The 14882-nt window shown below is 41.4% G+C and overlaps 2 protein-coding genes across 2 annotated transcripts; one reads left to right on the top strand and one right to left on the bottom strand.

Moving 5' to 3' along the window:
• Nucleotides 1–1229: 1229 nt before the first annotated feature.
• hapstr1a (HUWE1 associated protein modifying stress responses a) lies at nucleotides 1230–10151 on the top strand. The gene is made up of 5 exons (XM_075454859.1): nucleotides 1230–1652; nucleotides 2690–2770; nucleotides 3649–3716; nucleotides 3919–4129; nucleotides 6722–10151. Exons 1-5 carry the CDS (start codon nucleotides 1457–1459, stop codon nucleotides 7030–7032), a joined length of 867 nt encoding a protein of 288 aa, XP_075310974.1. The 5' UTR covers nucleotides 1230–1456; the 3' UTR covers nucleotides 7033–10151.
• A 581-nt stretch (nucleotides 10152–10732) lies between these two features.
• Nucleotides 10733–14090, bottom strand: dctn5 (dynactin 5). The gene is made up of 6 exons (XM_075454860.1): nucleotides 13924–14090; nucleotides 13681–13749; nucleotides 13456–13574; nucleotides 13078–13189; nucleotides 11688–11790; nucleotides 10733–11582 (listed from the first exon to the last, which is right to left on the bottom strand). Exons 1-6 carry the CDS (start codon nucleotides 13969–13971, stop codon nucleotides 11485–11487), a joined length of 549 nt encoding a protein of 182 aa, XP_075310975.1. The 5' UTR covers nucleotides 13972–14090; the 3' UTR covers nucleotides 10733–11484.
• Between the last annotated feature and the right edge of the window lie 792 nt (nucleotides 14091–14882).

Genomic DNA, 14882 nt, shown 5'->3' with positions numbered 1-14882 from the left:
TCAGAATGAATAGTATCCCCTCAGGTGTGGAGCTTTCCATGTGTTGCAGATGTTGGCCTTTAAACTCTGCACTGATAACCAGTCACATGGTCCCTCTCCTCTTTAGTCTGGAGGATGTGGTGTTCATGATTTCCAAAATGTCTTTGTTCTTTTGGACCAGGCTGTACCGTGGCGTTTATTAGCACTGTCGCCTCACAGCAAAAACTTTTTCAGCTGGCTCTTTCTCTACGGAGTTTGCATGTTCTCCCCATTCCCACATGGGTTCTCTCCAGGTACTCCGGCTTCCTTCCGCTGTCCAAAAAACATGCATTTCAGGTTAATTGGTGTTCTAAACTGAGGGCAGGGGTGAGCACGCATGATTGTTTGTTGTGTTTGGCCTTGTGATGGCCTAGCTACTGTGATATGCTGTCTTTTTACAATTTTCACTTGTATATTGGGTTTAAATTATTTGCAGACCATTGTATGCTGTTTGTGTTTACATATAAAATGTCCGCCAGTGGGGTGCACTGTGGTGGGGGTTAGCTAGATAGATATAGATAAATATACGATGCTCATCATATGTATATGATATACGTATGATGATTTATGGGTAATAACAACTGTATTCCCTCTTTTACACTGAAAATGAATTATAACTATCATGACTAAGTACTCTTCTTTTAATATCAGATTCTCCATGTTCCTTTTGACGCAGCAACAGCAAATCGTTACCCAAAATAAACTGCATTAGCAGGTTGAAGAGGACACACTATATGCCTGCAATGTGGGTCAGTATTATTTTTGAGGAAATATTTATTTTACCAACTATTTCACCAACGAAATGATTTTTACATACAGTTGTAATTTATTTTAAAGATTCTTTTTTTTTTGTAAATTTATTGTAAAATTGTAAAGATTAATTTATTAATTGAGTGATTTAAATAGTGTTAAGTAAGCATAAGTATTATATTTTAACTTAATTGATTCAAATATAATATAATATAATATAATATAATATAATATTACTGCTCACAGCTTTATTCTCACAGCGCAGCTGTCATGACAAAACTCGAACTCTCTCTTAGAAGCTTCGACAGGAGGAAATATTCAGGGCTTGTTTTGTGTCAATATTATGATGGACATGTTACAAAGCCAATTATACTCTGGATGTAGACCTAAGGCCCACCCCTAAATCGAATCTGTCCAATTATCTTTTAGATCTGGAATAAGGGGTGGGATAAAGTGCATAACAGGATAGTCTGACTTGTATATATCCCGACGTCGGCAACTAGGAAAAATAGTTAGCTAGGCTTATCTTCTCAGATGGCAAGAGGAGGTCGCAGCGCAACATAGTAGAACAAAATAGAAACATTTACAGCAGTATTCATGTCTTTTCTAGTATAATTATTCAAACAGTGTCCACATATTTACCTTTCAAAGATTAAAAGCAATTTCCCCTCGAGTTTTGGGGAATTAAATGGAGGAGAAGAAGGAAGACGGAGACCCGGAGATACAGGAACACGGACCCGAGCACTGGTTCTCAAAATGGGAGCGGCAGTGTTTGGCCGAAGCGGAGCAGAGAGAGCTGAGCGAGGAGGAGGCCGACACCGATCAGGACAAACTGTGGCATCTCTTCCAGAACTCCGCCACTGCCGTGGCACAGTTATACAAAGGTTAACGGCTATGCTCTGTGCTGAGTTGTTCGTGTAATGACACACTTTGTCATTCTGCTATTGGCTTATTTGTTAGCAGTCCGGCTACGTATCTATAGTTACTATGAATTACAGTTAGCATCAGTATTGGTTGAATGCTAGCTAGCTTGTTAGCCAACTCGCCAGCCACCGGTGCTGGGAATAGAGCGTTTACAGGTGACTTTTTCAGTGCTATGCTAACCAGTGAAAAATTGAGTTCTGACTTAAGACACGATGTTTTACACTTATCCTGACGACTGACTAAAAATAGTTAGACTCGTTACCACAAATAAGTTGCTGTCAAAAACTATAGCTTACCACTTAAAGTATCTACGGTAAGTTGGGCTGTGGCTAACCGAACGTTAGCCATGCTAGTTACAAAATGGCGATAGTAACAACAATCGTATCTACGCGACATTCCCAGCTGATAGGCTCTTGTATGCTGTCAGTGTTAACATTTGTTATACAAGTATCAACTAGCTGTTGAAGTGCCCTCTAAAGATATAATAGAAATGGGAAATAAGTATACAGCTGCTTTTTAACGCTTGGCTCGATACTGAGTGAGAAGTGGGTTTTAGCAAGCGTTATAATCACAAAATGGCGAGGATAATTTTTGGTTCGGCGTGGAATTACTGTTGCTTCTGCCGTCTGTTTTAATTTTTTGGTTATGATATATTCCCGTCCAGACGAACAGAGTTCGACTTGTCAGTTGCCTTTGTTATTTATCTTTTACATTGCTGCCCAACTTTACTGCTGAGAGGGCAGTTAAGTTGGGTGCTTTCTTAGTAAACAGTCTGCCAAGCTGGCTATCTAGCGCATGCTGACAGCTATTTTTATGCCAAACCCCCATCTATGCAATTGTAGATGCGAGACAAAATGGCGTTACAAAATTAACTCCACTTTCACCCCTCGCTGTCCTTTGGTCACATTAGTTTTCTTATCGATAAGGTGCTTGACTGAAGATCTCAGCGTTATGTAATGAAGAGTGACTGAACATATTTTTCCTTTCTCTGCAACAGACCGGGCATGCCATCAGCAGGGCCTGTCCTTGTGGGTGCCATTTCAGAATGCTGCTACAGCAGTAACCAACCTTTACAAAGGTAACTATCCACATCACTTCCCTTTGCCCCTGTGCTTTCAAGCAGGATGTCTTGATCTGTCACCCACTACAACTAAAAAGTTGTTTGTGCTACTTACCAAATATGTAAACACTGGATGTCATTTTTATTGAAGGGGCCCATCTAGTGGTAAACAGATCTGGTCATTATCACTCTTTACTGTATACTGATCAGGGCTAAAAGGTCACGTCACTGAAAGAAGTGAGCGTTGTTGGGTTTTTAAAAAAAAAAAAAAAAAAAAGGTGTTTGGACAATTTTTTTTCCTGTCCCAGTTTACATGCACTTGGAGAGGAATGAAGTTATTGAATGAAGTATATCTCATCATAAATGTAAATATAGCTGAATTCACTGCACTTACTATGATTTTAATATATTGAAATAGTGATATTATCTTATGATGCTGTGGTTATAAAGTTGAAATTAGTGGAGTTTACTTCTGACAAAAGAAAGTGAAAGATAAATGTGAGCAGTTTAATTTGGAAATCGGCTGTGTTGATATAAACGAAAACTTGACAGATTTTACAAAACGATTTAAAAAAGATGGAATTGTGAACAGAGTGCAGAGCATCTAGGCCCATATTGGTTTAGTTGAGCGATTACTTGCAGAGGGATCCAAGCTCAAACCGCAATACCTGGATGTGAGAAGCGCAATGTCATAGACGTTTGGTCAGACTAACATGTTGAAGTACTACACATTATGTACTTTAGTCTTTTATGTTATTAAACATTGAAGTACTATGAATTCAATTGAGACATATAAATGGACAGATACTGTCAAAGATGCCATCATTAACTGTCCGACTTTGGAATACATGGAAGCAAACAATCTTCATTATTTTAATGTTGTCCTTCCACATCAGAGAGTGCAGAGGCCCATCAGAGAAGTTTTGATCGGGGTATCCAGATAGGCCACCAACGTCGTAACAAGGTAGGTTTCATTAACTTTGTTTCATTTGTCAGGAACCGTAATTCTCTTGTATTTGGACAAGTTGTTGCAGCTACCTAGTGCTTACAGATTAGATTAGGTCTTCTATATTTAGGTGACAAAAGGTACCAAATAATTAATCTGCTTATCATAAAATGATAAATTTACTAACTAACGGCTGGATTGCGCTCACATTTCATTGTAGGACATGTTGGCCTGGGTGAAAAAGCGTAGAAGAACCATCCGCAGGGAGGACCTTATCAGCTTCCTTTGCGGTAAAGCACCACCACACAGAAGCAGTAGGACTAGCTCTCGGCTGGCCATGGTGGCCCCCAGCCGGGCTAACTCACCAGCTGAGACTGGCTCATCTGTGGAAGCAGACCTCCAGCCTTTCAGGGAGGCCATAGCACTGCACGGTAAGGAAAGTTAAATTAGACATATATATATATATATATATATATATATATTCCCTTCCTTTCTACTTTATAAGTGGTTGTTGCATAATATGGTTCTATCATCTGAATCATATATATATATTAGTGGTGGGCATAGATTAATTTTTTTTAATCTAGATTAATCTCACTGACATCTTGAAATTTAATCTAGATTAAAATGGCTCGTTCAGAATATGCGTGCTACCCAAGTAATGACTAAAAATCAGTCTTTGAGATAGGGTTTCTTAATACAGGGGGTGCATTAAACCAGGGGCTCATTTCCTGTTTCCAAAACCCATCGCTGATTGCTTGAGAAAGCTGTTCTACTTTGCTATTTGGTGAAGAAGAAAAAAAACATGCTCAATAAAATGTACTTGTGTTAAACGGGTTATTCAGTTAAACATGGAAATTAGTACGGTAAGCCTACAAGGTTTACATCAGTAGCTTTTTGTTAATCAGTCCAAGCGCTACTTTTCCTTCTTCTACCAGTCACTTAGGCAGACCAGCTTATTCACATGCATGGCTCCAGCAGTTTCTCTAGCTTCGCCAACTTCTCATATTCAGCACTTGTTGGGAGGGCCAGGTGGTGCTGCTGTTGCGTTGTGTGCAGTGCGTCTCTGTTGCGCCTCATGCGCTTGATCATCTCGAGGGTGGAATTCCACCGTGTTGGAACATCTTGCACGAGCGGCTCCTGAACTTGCCCAAGGGAGGTTTGCTGGACTTTCAGCTCGTCTGCGTTTGCCGGACTGTGTTTGAAATGTCCCACCATTTTACGACACTTGGCAAGTGCAGCATCAACCCCCTTCTCACAGTGACATTACAATCGCTCTCTGTACAACATGTGCAACACACGGCAGATGCTCGAAGGGCAGTATCCTCCCTGCGGCCACCATATTAGGAGTGCTGTCTGTTCCAACAGAGCAGATTTTGTCAACTATCTCCGACCTCCATAAACTGCCTAGCACAGGCTTCTGCAAAGTGGCGTTCTTCTGTTTTCATCACACCTAACGGCAGACAAAGTACATCGGCCTACACCCGAGCTAAAATATCAAGGTAAAAGTCATCACAGTTTGCTTACCTATTTTGACCCAGTTCCCAACCCAATTTTGAGAATAGATTAACGGCGATATTTTTTTTATATCGTCCGATAAGACTCTCAAATTATCGCAGCACGTTAACGCCGATAACGGCCCACCACTGAGATATATATATATATATATATATATATATATGTGTATGTATGTATGTATTTATATACATATATAAAAAAACACACACAGTATCTTAGTTTGTGATCAAGAGATTCTGCGTGTTTGTGACAGCGTACTTGTCCTTTAGTAACCCAACTCTGCAACATGTGGCATAAAGATAAGTGTATGTTTTGCTTGTGTGCGTATTGGCCAATAGCGAAAGAGGGCCTCAGTTTCACACTTTCTGTGTGAATGTGAGAGAGCACATGAGAAGCTGTGTTGTTTTATCTACTTAAGATATTTTGGTTTTGTTTTCTTGTTTTAGATATGCAGATGCATATTAGTTAGTTATAGCACCGTGTGTTGGTTTTTCTGTTGCACTCAAGATGAATAAATAAATAAATACAGTACTTTATGTGGAGGGGTGCACATGTTAAAGGGGCCAGTTAAGGGTGTACCTGAGGTGAAGGCTGGATGGGGTTAGGTTTTTAATGGAATAGGTTACAGAAATTCAACTTAAGACTCTGCTTCCGTGCGTCTCATGCCTCAGTCATTTGATACACTTCGTATTTCACAAGTAATGTTTGTATAAAGGGACTCAAATATGTTTACTTGTACGTTGGAAACATGTAAAAAATGCTGTACACAAACTTGATAACATCAATGTACTTTTAGCTAATCTGGGGCACAGATGGTTTGCTGGATATTTGATATTTACTGCACTGATATTTATTATGAAAATGTGTTAAATCTGGTGTATTGGGTCTGCAGTAGTGGCTAAAAGAAAAAGGGGCTCCTTGATTAGTTTATGACAGTTTGAGTTTAATTTATTTTTTCCCTGGAGCCCTTTGTGAGTTGTGTTTTCAGTACCTTTTAAAGAACTTTGCAGGCCCTCAGTTTTGCTACAGTTGTAGCTCCTGTTGCTTTCTAAGGTGAAGTTCTATTTACGGTCCTGTTTACACGCCGTCCTTCCCCATCACGAGAGACTCACCTTGACACATTTTAACAGCACAAACTTGTCACAGTTCAAGACGAGGGACCTGCCCTTTTTAGCATTTAAATGAGTTCTTCAGGGGATACTATAAGCTCATACTTGGCCACGGCAATGCTTTTTTTCTTCTTCTTTTTCCCCCTCCATTCAGAACGTCTGAGAAGATCTATGTTTGAGTTTTCAGCCTTTCGTGTTAATGGCATTATGAAAGATTTCCCTGTCAGTCTGAAAATGCTGAATACAATGAATTGACTATAGGTTGACTGCTACTAATGATCCAATCGTGTATTCGCAACTATTTAATCAAAGGTCATTTTTAAATGTAGCCTTTTCTTGCTTATCTTTGTTATTTCTCCGCCGTGATGTCTTCTGTGTCTTCACATCCGTCCACAGGTCTGAGTGGGGCCATGGCCAGTATCAGTGTGCGTTCCGGTGCTCCGGGTTCTCCCACACATGTGAGCGGGAGCAGCAGTAACGCAGGCGGTGCAAGTGGAGGTGGTTCCTCTGGCTCTGGGCCAGTGTGCCGCAGCAGGCGCAATGGGCTCCAAGATGTCGACCTGAACACTTTTATCTCAGAGGAGATGGCACTGCATCTGGACTCTACAGGCTCCGGCTCCACGGGAGGGGCCAGGAAACGAAACTCCACCCAGTGTAGTGATGTCATCACAGACTCTCCTACGCATAAACGTAACAGGATGATCTGATGTGCTGTCTGCCTATGTGTGAGGGGTGGGGGGGGTAGTCTTCAACGCCAAGTCCAGGAGAGGGGACGGAATGGCTGATGTGGTACAGATGTGCCGGCATACAGACAGACATTCGGATGCATGGGCTAAAAATGGAGATGGGGCCTGAATGCGCTCAGTCGGGTTAGTTCTGTTGAATGAATTCTATTCCTTGTCTCCTTTCCCAACACTAAGTACAAATCACCGATCCACAATCAGTACAATGCGTGTATGTGTGAGGGGGAAGTCGGGACAACATCACACATTCCTCATACCTCGCTGCCCTGGAAAGGAGACAATGAAGAAGGTCACTGACTGATTCTGGGATGCCGACAGTTCTCAACGAGTGAAGATGGGCCGCACTGCTTTAACAAGCAAAAGCAACTTGTGTTTTTTTTTTTTTTTTTTTTTGGAACACGCTTGTGCCCTTCCCTCCCTTAAACCCACTCATCCTCACCCACCACCTTAATAAGGAAGTGAGGGCCATGATCAAATCGTTTCGCTCAGTGGATTGGGTTGCTCGCCAAATGTTGGACCTAACTTTGTCAGACTCGCCCTTTGATCAGACAACCCACTTGTGTTTTCTGTTACGTCATCATTGCAGCTCTTAAATGATGTTGTCTGTCAGCGGTGGAGCTAATTCGCCGAGTCGTACATGTGTGGCCTCAGCTGCCACTCGGTACCAGTTACATATCTCTGGCGACTAGGTTGACGGCATCTAATTTCTAATAGCAGGCTGTTAATGTTTGGACATTCAGATCACATTCTCTGCTCACAACTTTGCTTCAACTGTGGCTTGACTTTCTGCAGTCACCATTTTATTTTATTTTAAATAGTCAACCACCAGTGTTAAAAAAAAAAAAAAAAAAAATCTAGGTTTGCAGCTGCAATAGCCAAGTTAATTTACGTAATTTCTCTGCTTTTTTTTGTTGTTGTTGTTCTGCATAATGGCAAAGAAATTGTGTTTGTGTGCGCGTGTGTGTGAACACAGCTTCTCAGACGGCCCCTTTCTGACTGTGATGCCCTCACTCCTTTAGCCCTAGTCTTTTCATGAACACAGCTGCTGTTTAATGTGGTCGTGTGATGATTCTGATTAGTTGCAATAAGTATTTTTGCACTTAGCTTTCACCTCTGACTCAAGCAAATAAATCAACTCTTCCATCGTTTTCCACTTGTAGCCTCTCCAGCCCCTAAGCAGGTCCGCTTGTGTTTTTAGGTGCTTAGGAAAAAGTAGAGCACTTGATTCGAGCAACTCCTTCAAAAGTATTCAACCACGTGGTGGAGCATTTTCTGTCTGTCAACATTTGGAGGCTTGGAGTCCTTCGCTGTCAGACAAATTAACTTAACTTATTAGAAAAGAATTGCTGTAGGGAAAAAAAATTGTAAAATTTCAGCAATGTTATTTCAACAAAGCACGTATTGATGACCACCAAACGTGCTACAGCACAGCAGTTTACCTGGCTTACAGTGTCGGACATGGCGTTAGTATCGTCTGCTTCGTGTGAAAGGGATGTGTGCATTAATAACGTGGATGGGTCAAAATTTTTATTCTTTGTAATGACTGACGCAACTCTGGGCTCATTAACTTCTCAATGATTGCCGCCTTCCATCCTTCAGTGTAGGAGTACAGGAAAAGCCGCAGATATGGGAAGAAAAATAAATCTGTAAATATGGGTATATTTGGGAGTCGGTGAACAATTTTCGGCATGTTTTAGGGTGGTAACAACAGATTATAGAAGCTAAAGCTACCCTGTTTGTGGGTGCTGTGGAATACAGTAAATTATTTCAAAAGCAAATCTTGAATTGTGTTCAGATACCAATTAGAATTATTTATAGTGACGCCCGCCGTACTCGGTCATCATTGAACTGTCAGGGGTGGAAGCCGGTCTACATTTCTACCCGCAATACCCGTTGGAGCTCATTTGAGAGATATTTGCTTCTTACTGCCTTTCCCTCATTTTGACTCGTTCACACCTTCATCTTTTCCTGCCCTAAAAAGTGGATTTTCTTCAGTTGTTCAAAGCATGCTAGCTGTTAACTTCTGTTACACTTTGGTCACTGATTTCATGTTTATTGCGTTATAAGTTGCCTTTTTTTTTTTTCGTACAAGATTTTAGGCCGAGAATCGTTGAAAAGAAGTTCAGCATCTGGAGCTTTCAAGTGGTTGTAAATAAAACCGCTTAATGAGACGGATGAAATTGGAGACTTCGACTTGGGGAGGGGGGGGAAAACACGTATTTAGTTTGCCTGCAGCATCTCTTTAATTGGTGATGGGTGGAAAATGGCAACCGTCGCGGTGCTCGCTGCGGTTAGTTCCAGCCGTGTCGGGTGTAGTGAATAAAATAACATGAGATGCTTCCGTGAGTCCGGAAGAAGAACGACGCAAAAGTCACATTTCAAGTCATCTGCAGTTCAATCTTTTGACCTTACGGAGCACTCCTGGCAGAGTTCTCAGATAAGTGGATCCTGATCGATGACCCTTTCCACATGCTCTGTTCAATCAGAGGAATTCTTTTCAAAATACTTCTTTTCCAAGCTGAGCTCATTGTTGTGTCTTGACGCTCCGCTTTGGTGTTGGTAACAGACTTGACTGAAACAGAACTGGGTGTTTTAACTAAAAAAGGAAAAAAAAAAAACAGCTATGACATCACTGTGTTCTGTTTTTTTTTAACATGTCAGTTAAAGGGATGGTGGAAAGTGTTCTGACTGAACGATAACTTTTTCTTTTTTCCCCCGGGTTTAAATACAAAGTTGGCAGCAAAGGCGGATTGTTCTATGTTTCAAAACTAATACTGAATCTGTAGACGTCCCCCCCACCCTTCACTGGTTAGCGTGGTTACAATAGAGGATAGAGGTGGCACTTAACGTTTTCTGTTTCTTCCCTGAGCCAGTCGGAGCCATCACCAACATAGTTTCAAAAGGCTGACTCATGCCACATGTTTCTGGAGCCAACACTATTATCAGCTGTTTCTTGATACTTATTTGTTTAAAAAAGAAAAAAAGAATAAAAAGATAAATGGCTAATCTATATACTTAACATTTAATTATTGGTATGATATATGTGGTCCACATTGTAAAAGAAATAAAACAATTGAGTTTGACTTGGATGGGCTATGTTTCATTAAAAAAACAAAAAAGAAGGAAAATGGAACATTTGGTTTTGACTGTTTTGATTTCCGAAGCTCTTAAATCACAGATCACACACAGAGACTTTATTTTCTCGCAGCTCTTTCGCTTTTGGTAATTGATTTAGAAGAAGTCACATTTTTCGAGAGTGAATATTTTAAGTCTAAATGTGGAAGCTGCTTTCAAACACAGGTTCTCTCCTATAAATAGATGAGTTAGCTATGAAGTACTGATGGTAACCACGAGGGGGCGCCAGAAGCTTGCATTAGAAAGGGACTGGTGAGGAAAATAAGGGAAGACAAGACCATTCATCGTCTTGCTCCTAGTGTAGCCATTTAAAGTCACGTTCAGGAAAGGCATCTTTCAACTTCAGAGTAACCCTCAAAAGTGCACACTATAAGAAGAAAAGGTGTCATATGACCAGAGCCAGAAACTTGTATCATATTCAAGATCACACACGAAAAGACTTAATTTGTAGCACTGCATGCCAGGCTCCTAAAGGTACCTTTGTATCCAGTGATTAGAAGGTAATCCAACACAAACGCTACGCACTTCATACTTTTGAGACGCATTTACATTTATTTATTTATATGCTTAAATATTTAAGAGCTCGCTGCAGTATTTGCACACTCAGAAAAAGAAAGACTTATGCAGCAACATGTTTAAATGAACACATTGAGACTATTAAATAAAAATGATTAAAGTGTTGAAAAGTTATCCAGTGAAGGAGAGCAAAAAATGAGAGAGTACGTCCTTTAACAACATTTTTCTTCACCGAGTGCCGAACTAGTGTCGCAAACATTAAGGAATCATTGCTACCGTTTTGGTCCGTTGGTGTTAAATATCATAAGCCGTGTTAACTCATCCTTCATCGCTCCTCAACCTCTTCGCTCTGACATAACTGCCGTCAGAAAGCCACAGACCCGATACTTTACATTTTCAGCAGGTCCTTCAGTTTTCCATGACACACTGGCAGGGAAAACGTTGGTACTTGTATGAAGGACAAGTTTCGGGTGTCTCAGAGGTGACAAATGGTAGTGTGCTGCGTCTGCACTTAAGCGTCTCAAAGGATTTCTGGATTTGAAAGCTAAGTGGCACAAACGCATCATAGTTTTGAGCAGCTGTATTAGACCATTCTAAGGGCCTTTTCTTATAATCAATACCTCAAACTGGACGTTTGTGAAACTCGACGATGAAGGATTGAGGCTGAGCTCTTAGAGTCCATTGGTGTCCGGCGCGAGCCCCCAACATCCGGCTGTGACTGGCTGAGCAGAGGACAGGCCCTGGTTGAGGGTTTGGGAGTGGGACTCAGATCTGGCTGAGGGGCAGAAACTTCTGGTAGTAGCTCTTGGTTACGTCAATCATCAGGTCCTGAGTGCACTCCGGAAGCTCCCCTGAAAACAAACCTAAGAGAGGTGCGAGACGAGCAGAGTCAGAGGCGGGGCAGGCGGGGGACTGTACAACAGAGAGTTTAGACATCTGTACGCCCGTCAGAGGTGTGTCGTGCTGACCTGGACATCCGGAGAAGACAGTGAAAGGCGGGACCACTGTCTCGGGAGGGAGCACGGTGTTGTCTAAGATCTTACAGCAGTCTTTCAGCACACACCGTCGACCCTGCTTGTGACACACACATACACACAAAGAAATGAACCTACTCAAAGAGTTTCCTTTATTGAGTCGATAATACAGGTAATAACACATTCGGTGTGTCTAGATATTGGTTTGACAATATTTTTTTCTGGATACCTGAAGTGCAAGCGAAAGATTTCGTACAGAAATTCCCGTTTACGCAGTTCGGCATCGAAAACGCCATGTACGCACTTCCATTTCCATTCCAAATATGGTCAGTTCATATTAGAACTCAACATGATTCCTGGTTGATCTGATCTCACGTGGCCAGCGCCCGACGCAGGTGTGAATGCGCTCGGGACGGTTCGGGAATGCATCCGGAGGCGTTTCGGGACACTTAATTCTTCAGGCAGTCTGAACAGAACGCGTCCAGAGCATAAATGGTAGAACGCGCTCGTTCCCACACCAGCAAAAATCACAGCCTCAAAAAAGATTACATGCGACTTATAAGAAAGAACACGTGAAAGATCAACAGCAGCTACGGGAAAACGCTTTGCAATATTAATCATATCACAAGAATTTGGGTTTTCCCAAAAGTTATGTCACAGCTACGTTGTGTAGTTGTTTGGAAAGTAAGCGACCCGGGAATAAACGCTTCAGCGTGTCTTGAACAGGTTCACCGACGCCTATCGACGATTTATTTCAATGCTCCCTCACTTCCCTCATATTTTGTCTGTTACGCAAATGAGCCTGCACCTGCATACAGAGCGGAGATCTGAGATCAAGGTCACAATTGGTTACCCTGGACACACGCAGGGATGGATTTTAATGCCGTTCACTTGCAATCGGATCACCCAAGATGCATTCCAGCACCGAACGTGAATAGGGCCTGAATGTTTGGATCTCAGTGCACACTTGGTGCGTTTCCACTTGCACTAAAGAGATGTCCGCTTGTGACGGCATCTTCCAGCAGAAAGCCTGAACGGAGATGCTCTCCGTGTTTCCTCTCATCACTGCCACAATTCTCAAAAAAGGCATACATAAACAAACTGTTAAAGGCAAATGAAGAGCTTATCCTAACCCTAACATCCTTAACAATGTAATTCACTGTTTCGTGTTTGAAATCCCATCCCTTTTTGATGGTTGCTGCTTTAATCTGCCTCCCAGCAGTTTGGCACCACCACTGCTCAGTATGTTTCAACATGACCAGCATGTGACCACTCTCTGAGACCCGTCTCAGACAATGTCAGCTCTCTCTTGGGCAGAGTTTTGCGAATTTCAGCACAAGCGATCACAGACTCGTTTGCGCGCGGGTGCTTTCATCTCACTCACTATAACACAGTTCTTGCCAATGTGGACGTAGGAGCCGATCTGTGCCGCGTTCACCACGCAGTCCTCCTCAATAAATACGTGGTCTCCGATGTGCAGTGGGAAAAACGCCACTCTGCAGGGAAGCGAGAAGAGCGGAAAGAGAAAAGAAAGCTCACATCTCTGTTTTTGAGGGACGAGAGAGCAACCAGAAAGTAGAGAGAGAATCAGCTGGTTCATGGTTAAGTTTACAGAGAAAATAAATAATAACTTCCTTCTAGATTGTGTGTATGTTTTTAGCAACTGTGTCATCTGCACTTAAAACAAACACCAGTGAAAACACGAATCACCTTGTCAAAATACTAAAAAAGTGTTAAGCTCGAGCACGAAAGAATGCTTTACCCTTTGCTGAACTTTTTGAAAGGTGGTCGTATGACACTCCGGCTTTTCACAACGCAGTGTCTCCCCACTCGGACATTAGCCAGGTCCCCCCTGATGATGCAGTCATTCATGACAATAGTCTGAAGCAGAAACCCCAAACAAACAAAGCTGTAACGCACAGCACGTACACTGACAGCACTGTGAGCTCTTTAAACTGCTACTCAGGTGTGTTTTTCATTTTCTTACTTTGCCATTGAGAACGATGTTCTGACTCCCACACAGCACCGACTGCCTGCTCACTTTGTTGCCAGAAGCCTGCAATAAAACGACAGCATGGGTTATCATTTGTAGAAGAGTGTTTTTATTCTCCATCTAAGCTGAAAATAGTGGTTGTTTCAGTAAATCCAACGCCCTTTTCAGCCTCAGCTACCAGTTAGCCGAAAAGAGAGCCACATTAGCTAAAACAGCGGCTGAAAACCCAGGCTTTACCGTCTCAATATATTCCGCTTTGTTGTACAGTATTTCAGACAGCTCCATGGTGAAAAATTCGAATATCAAAGACAGCTCTTTACAGTCGATAATTTAGCGAAAGCATCTATTTCTTCTAGGGGTTCCGCTGGCAGAACGTTGCCGCTTCCTTTCTTCTGCGATGGGCCGGATGTGACGTCATTTAACGTTGACAGGAAAGCGAGCGAACAGATAGACACACAAATTACATACAATAAACCAAAATATAACATTTCAGAATAAACAAATATTCTAATAAGGATAATAATAGAAACATCAGTCCCGAGGAGCTCTAAGGGGCAAAAATTAAAATAGAAAATAGGAAAAGCATCCAAAAATGAGTGAACTAATCAATTAGATAAACTAATGAGACTCACACTGCTCTGTTTCTATGGATAATTTGATTTCTACCCATGATTACTGTATGATTTGCTATACCCTAAATGTGCCATTATAGACAACTCAAATGCACCCATGTATTAAAATAGGTATAAGGAAATAAGGAAATAATCAGTCCAAAACAAAAATTTTGTTAAAGATAGATAGGGTAACCACCCTCCACCATTTTCTTATAATTCAGAATTATAATATATGTGTATATATATATATATATATATCTATAATTTATGTTGTATTATGTTGACTTAAAGGAAGTAACTTTTAGTCTGATGAAGCGACAGGATGGGCAAATACTGATGTTCACCCATGGATGTGTATATCATACTAAAGCATATACAGTTTTTGACTATTTTCTGCCCTTTTAGGTAATTTAACCATGTCATTAGGTGTTCTGTGATCGATTAGTCTTCCCTGAGTCGAATATTTATCTCTTGGCACTTTGATAATTTTACCTTTGATCAAAATTCATGTTTAGTGGTAAACATTTTCTGAACGTATCTTTGGTAAATTACATAACATAAAGCATAGATTAACCGTAAAAT

This window comes from Odontesthes bonariensis, chromosome 21, assembly GCF_027942865.1.
Source record: "Odontesthes bonariensis isolate fOdoBon6 chromosome 21, fOdoBon6.hap1, whole genome shotgun sequence".
In the NCBI taxonomy this organism is placed as follows: Eukaryota; Metazoa; Chordata; class Actinopteri; order Atheriniformes; family Atherinopsidae; genus Odontesthes; species Odontesthes bonariensis.
Note: the sequence above shows the minus strand (reverse complement) of the source record. Positions and strands in the feature narration are given on the sequence as shown.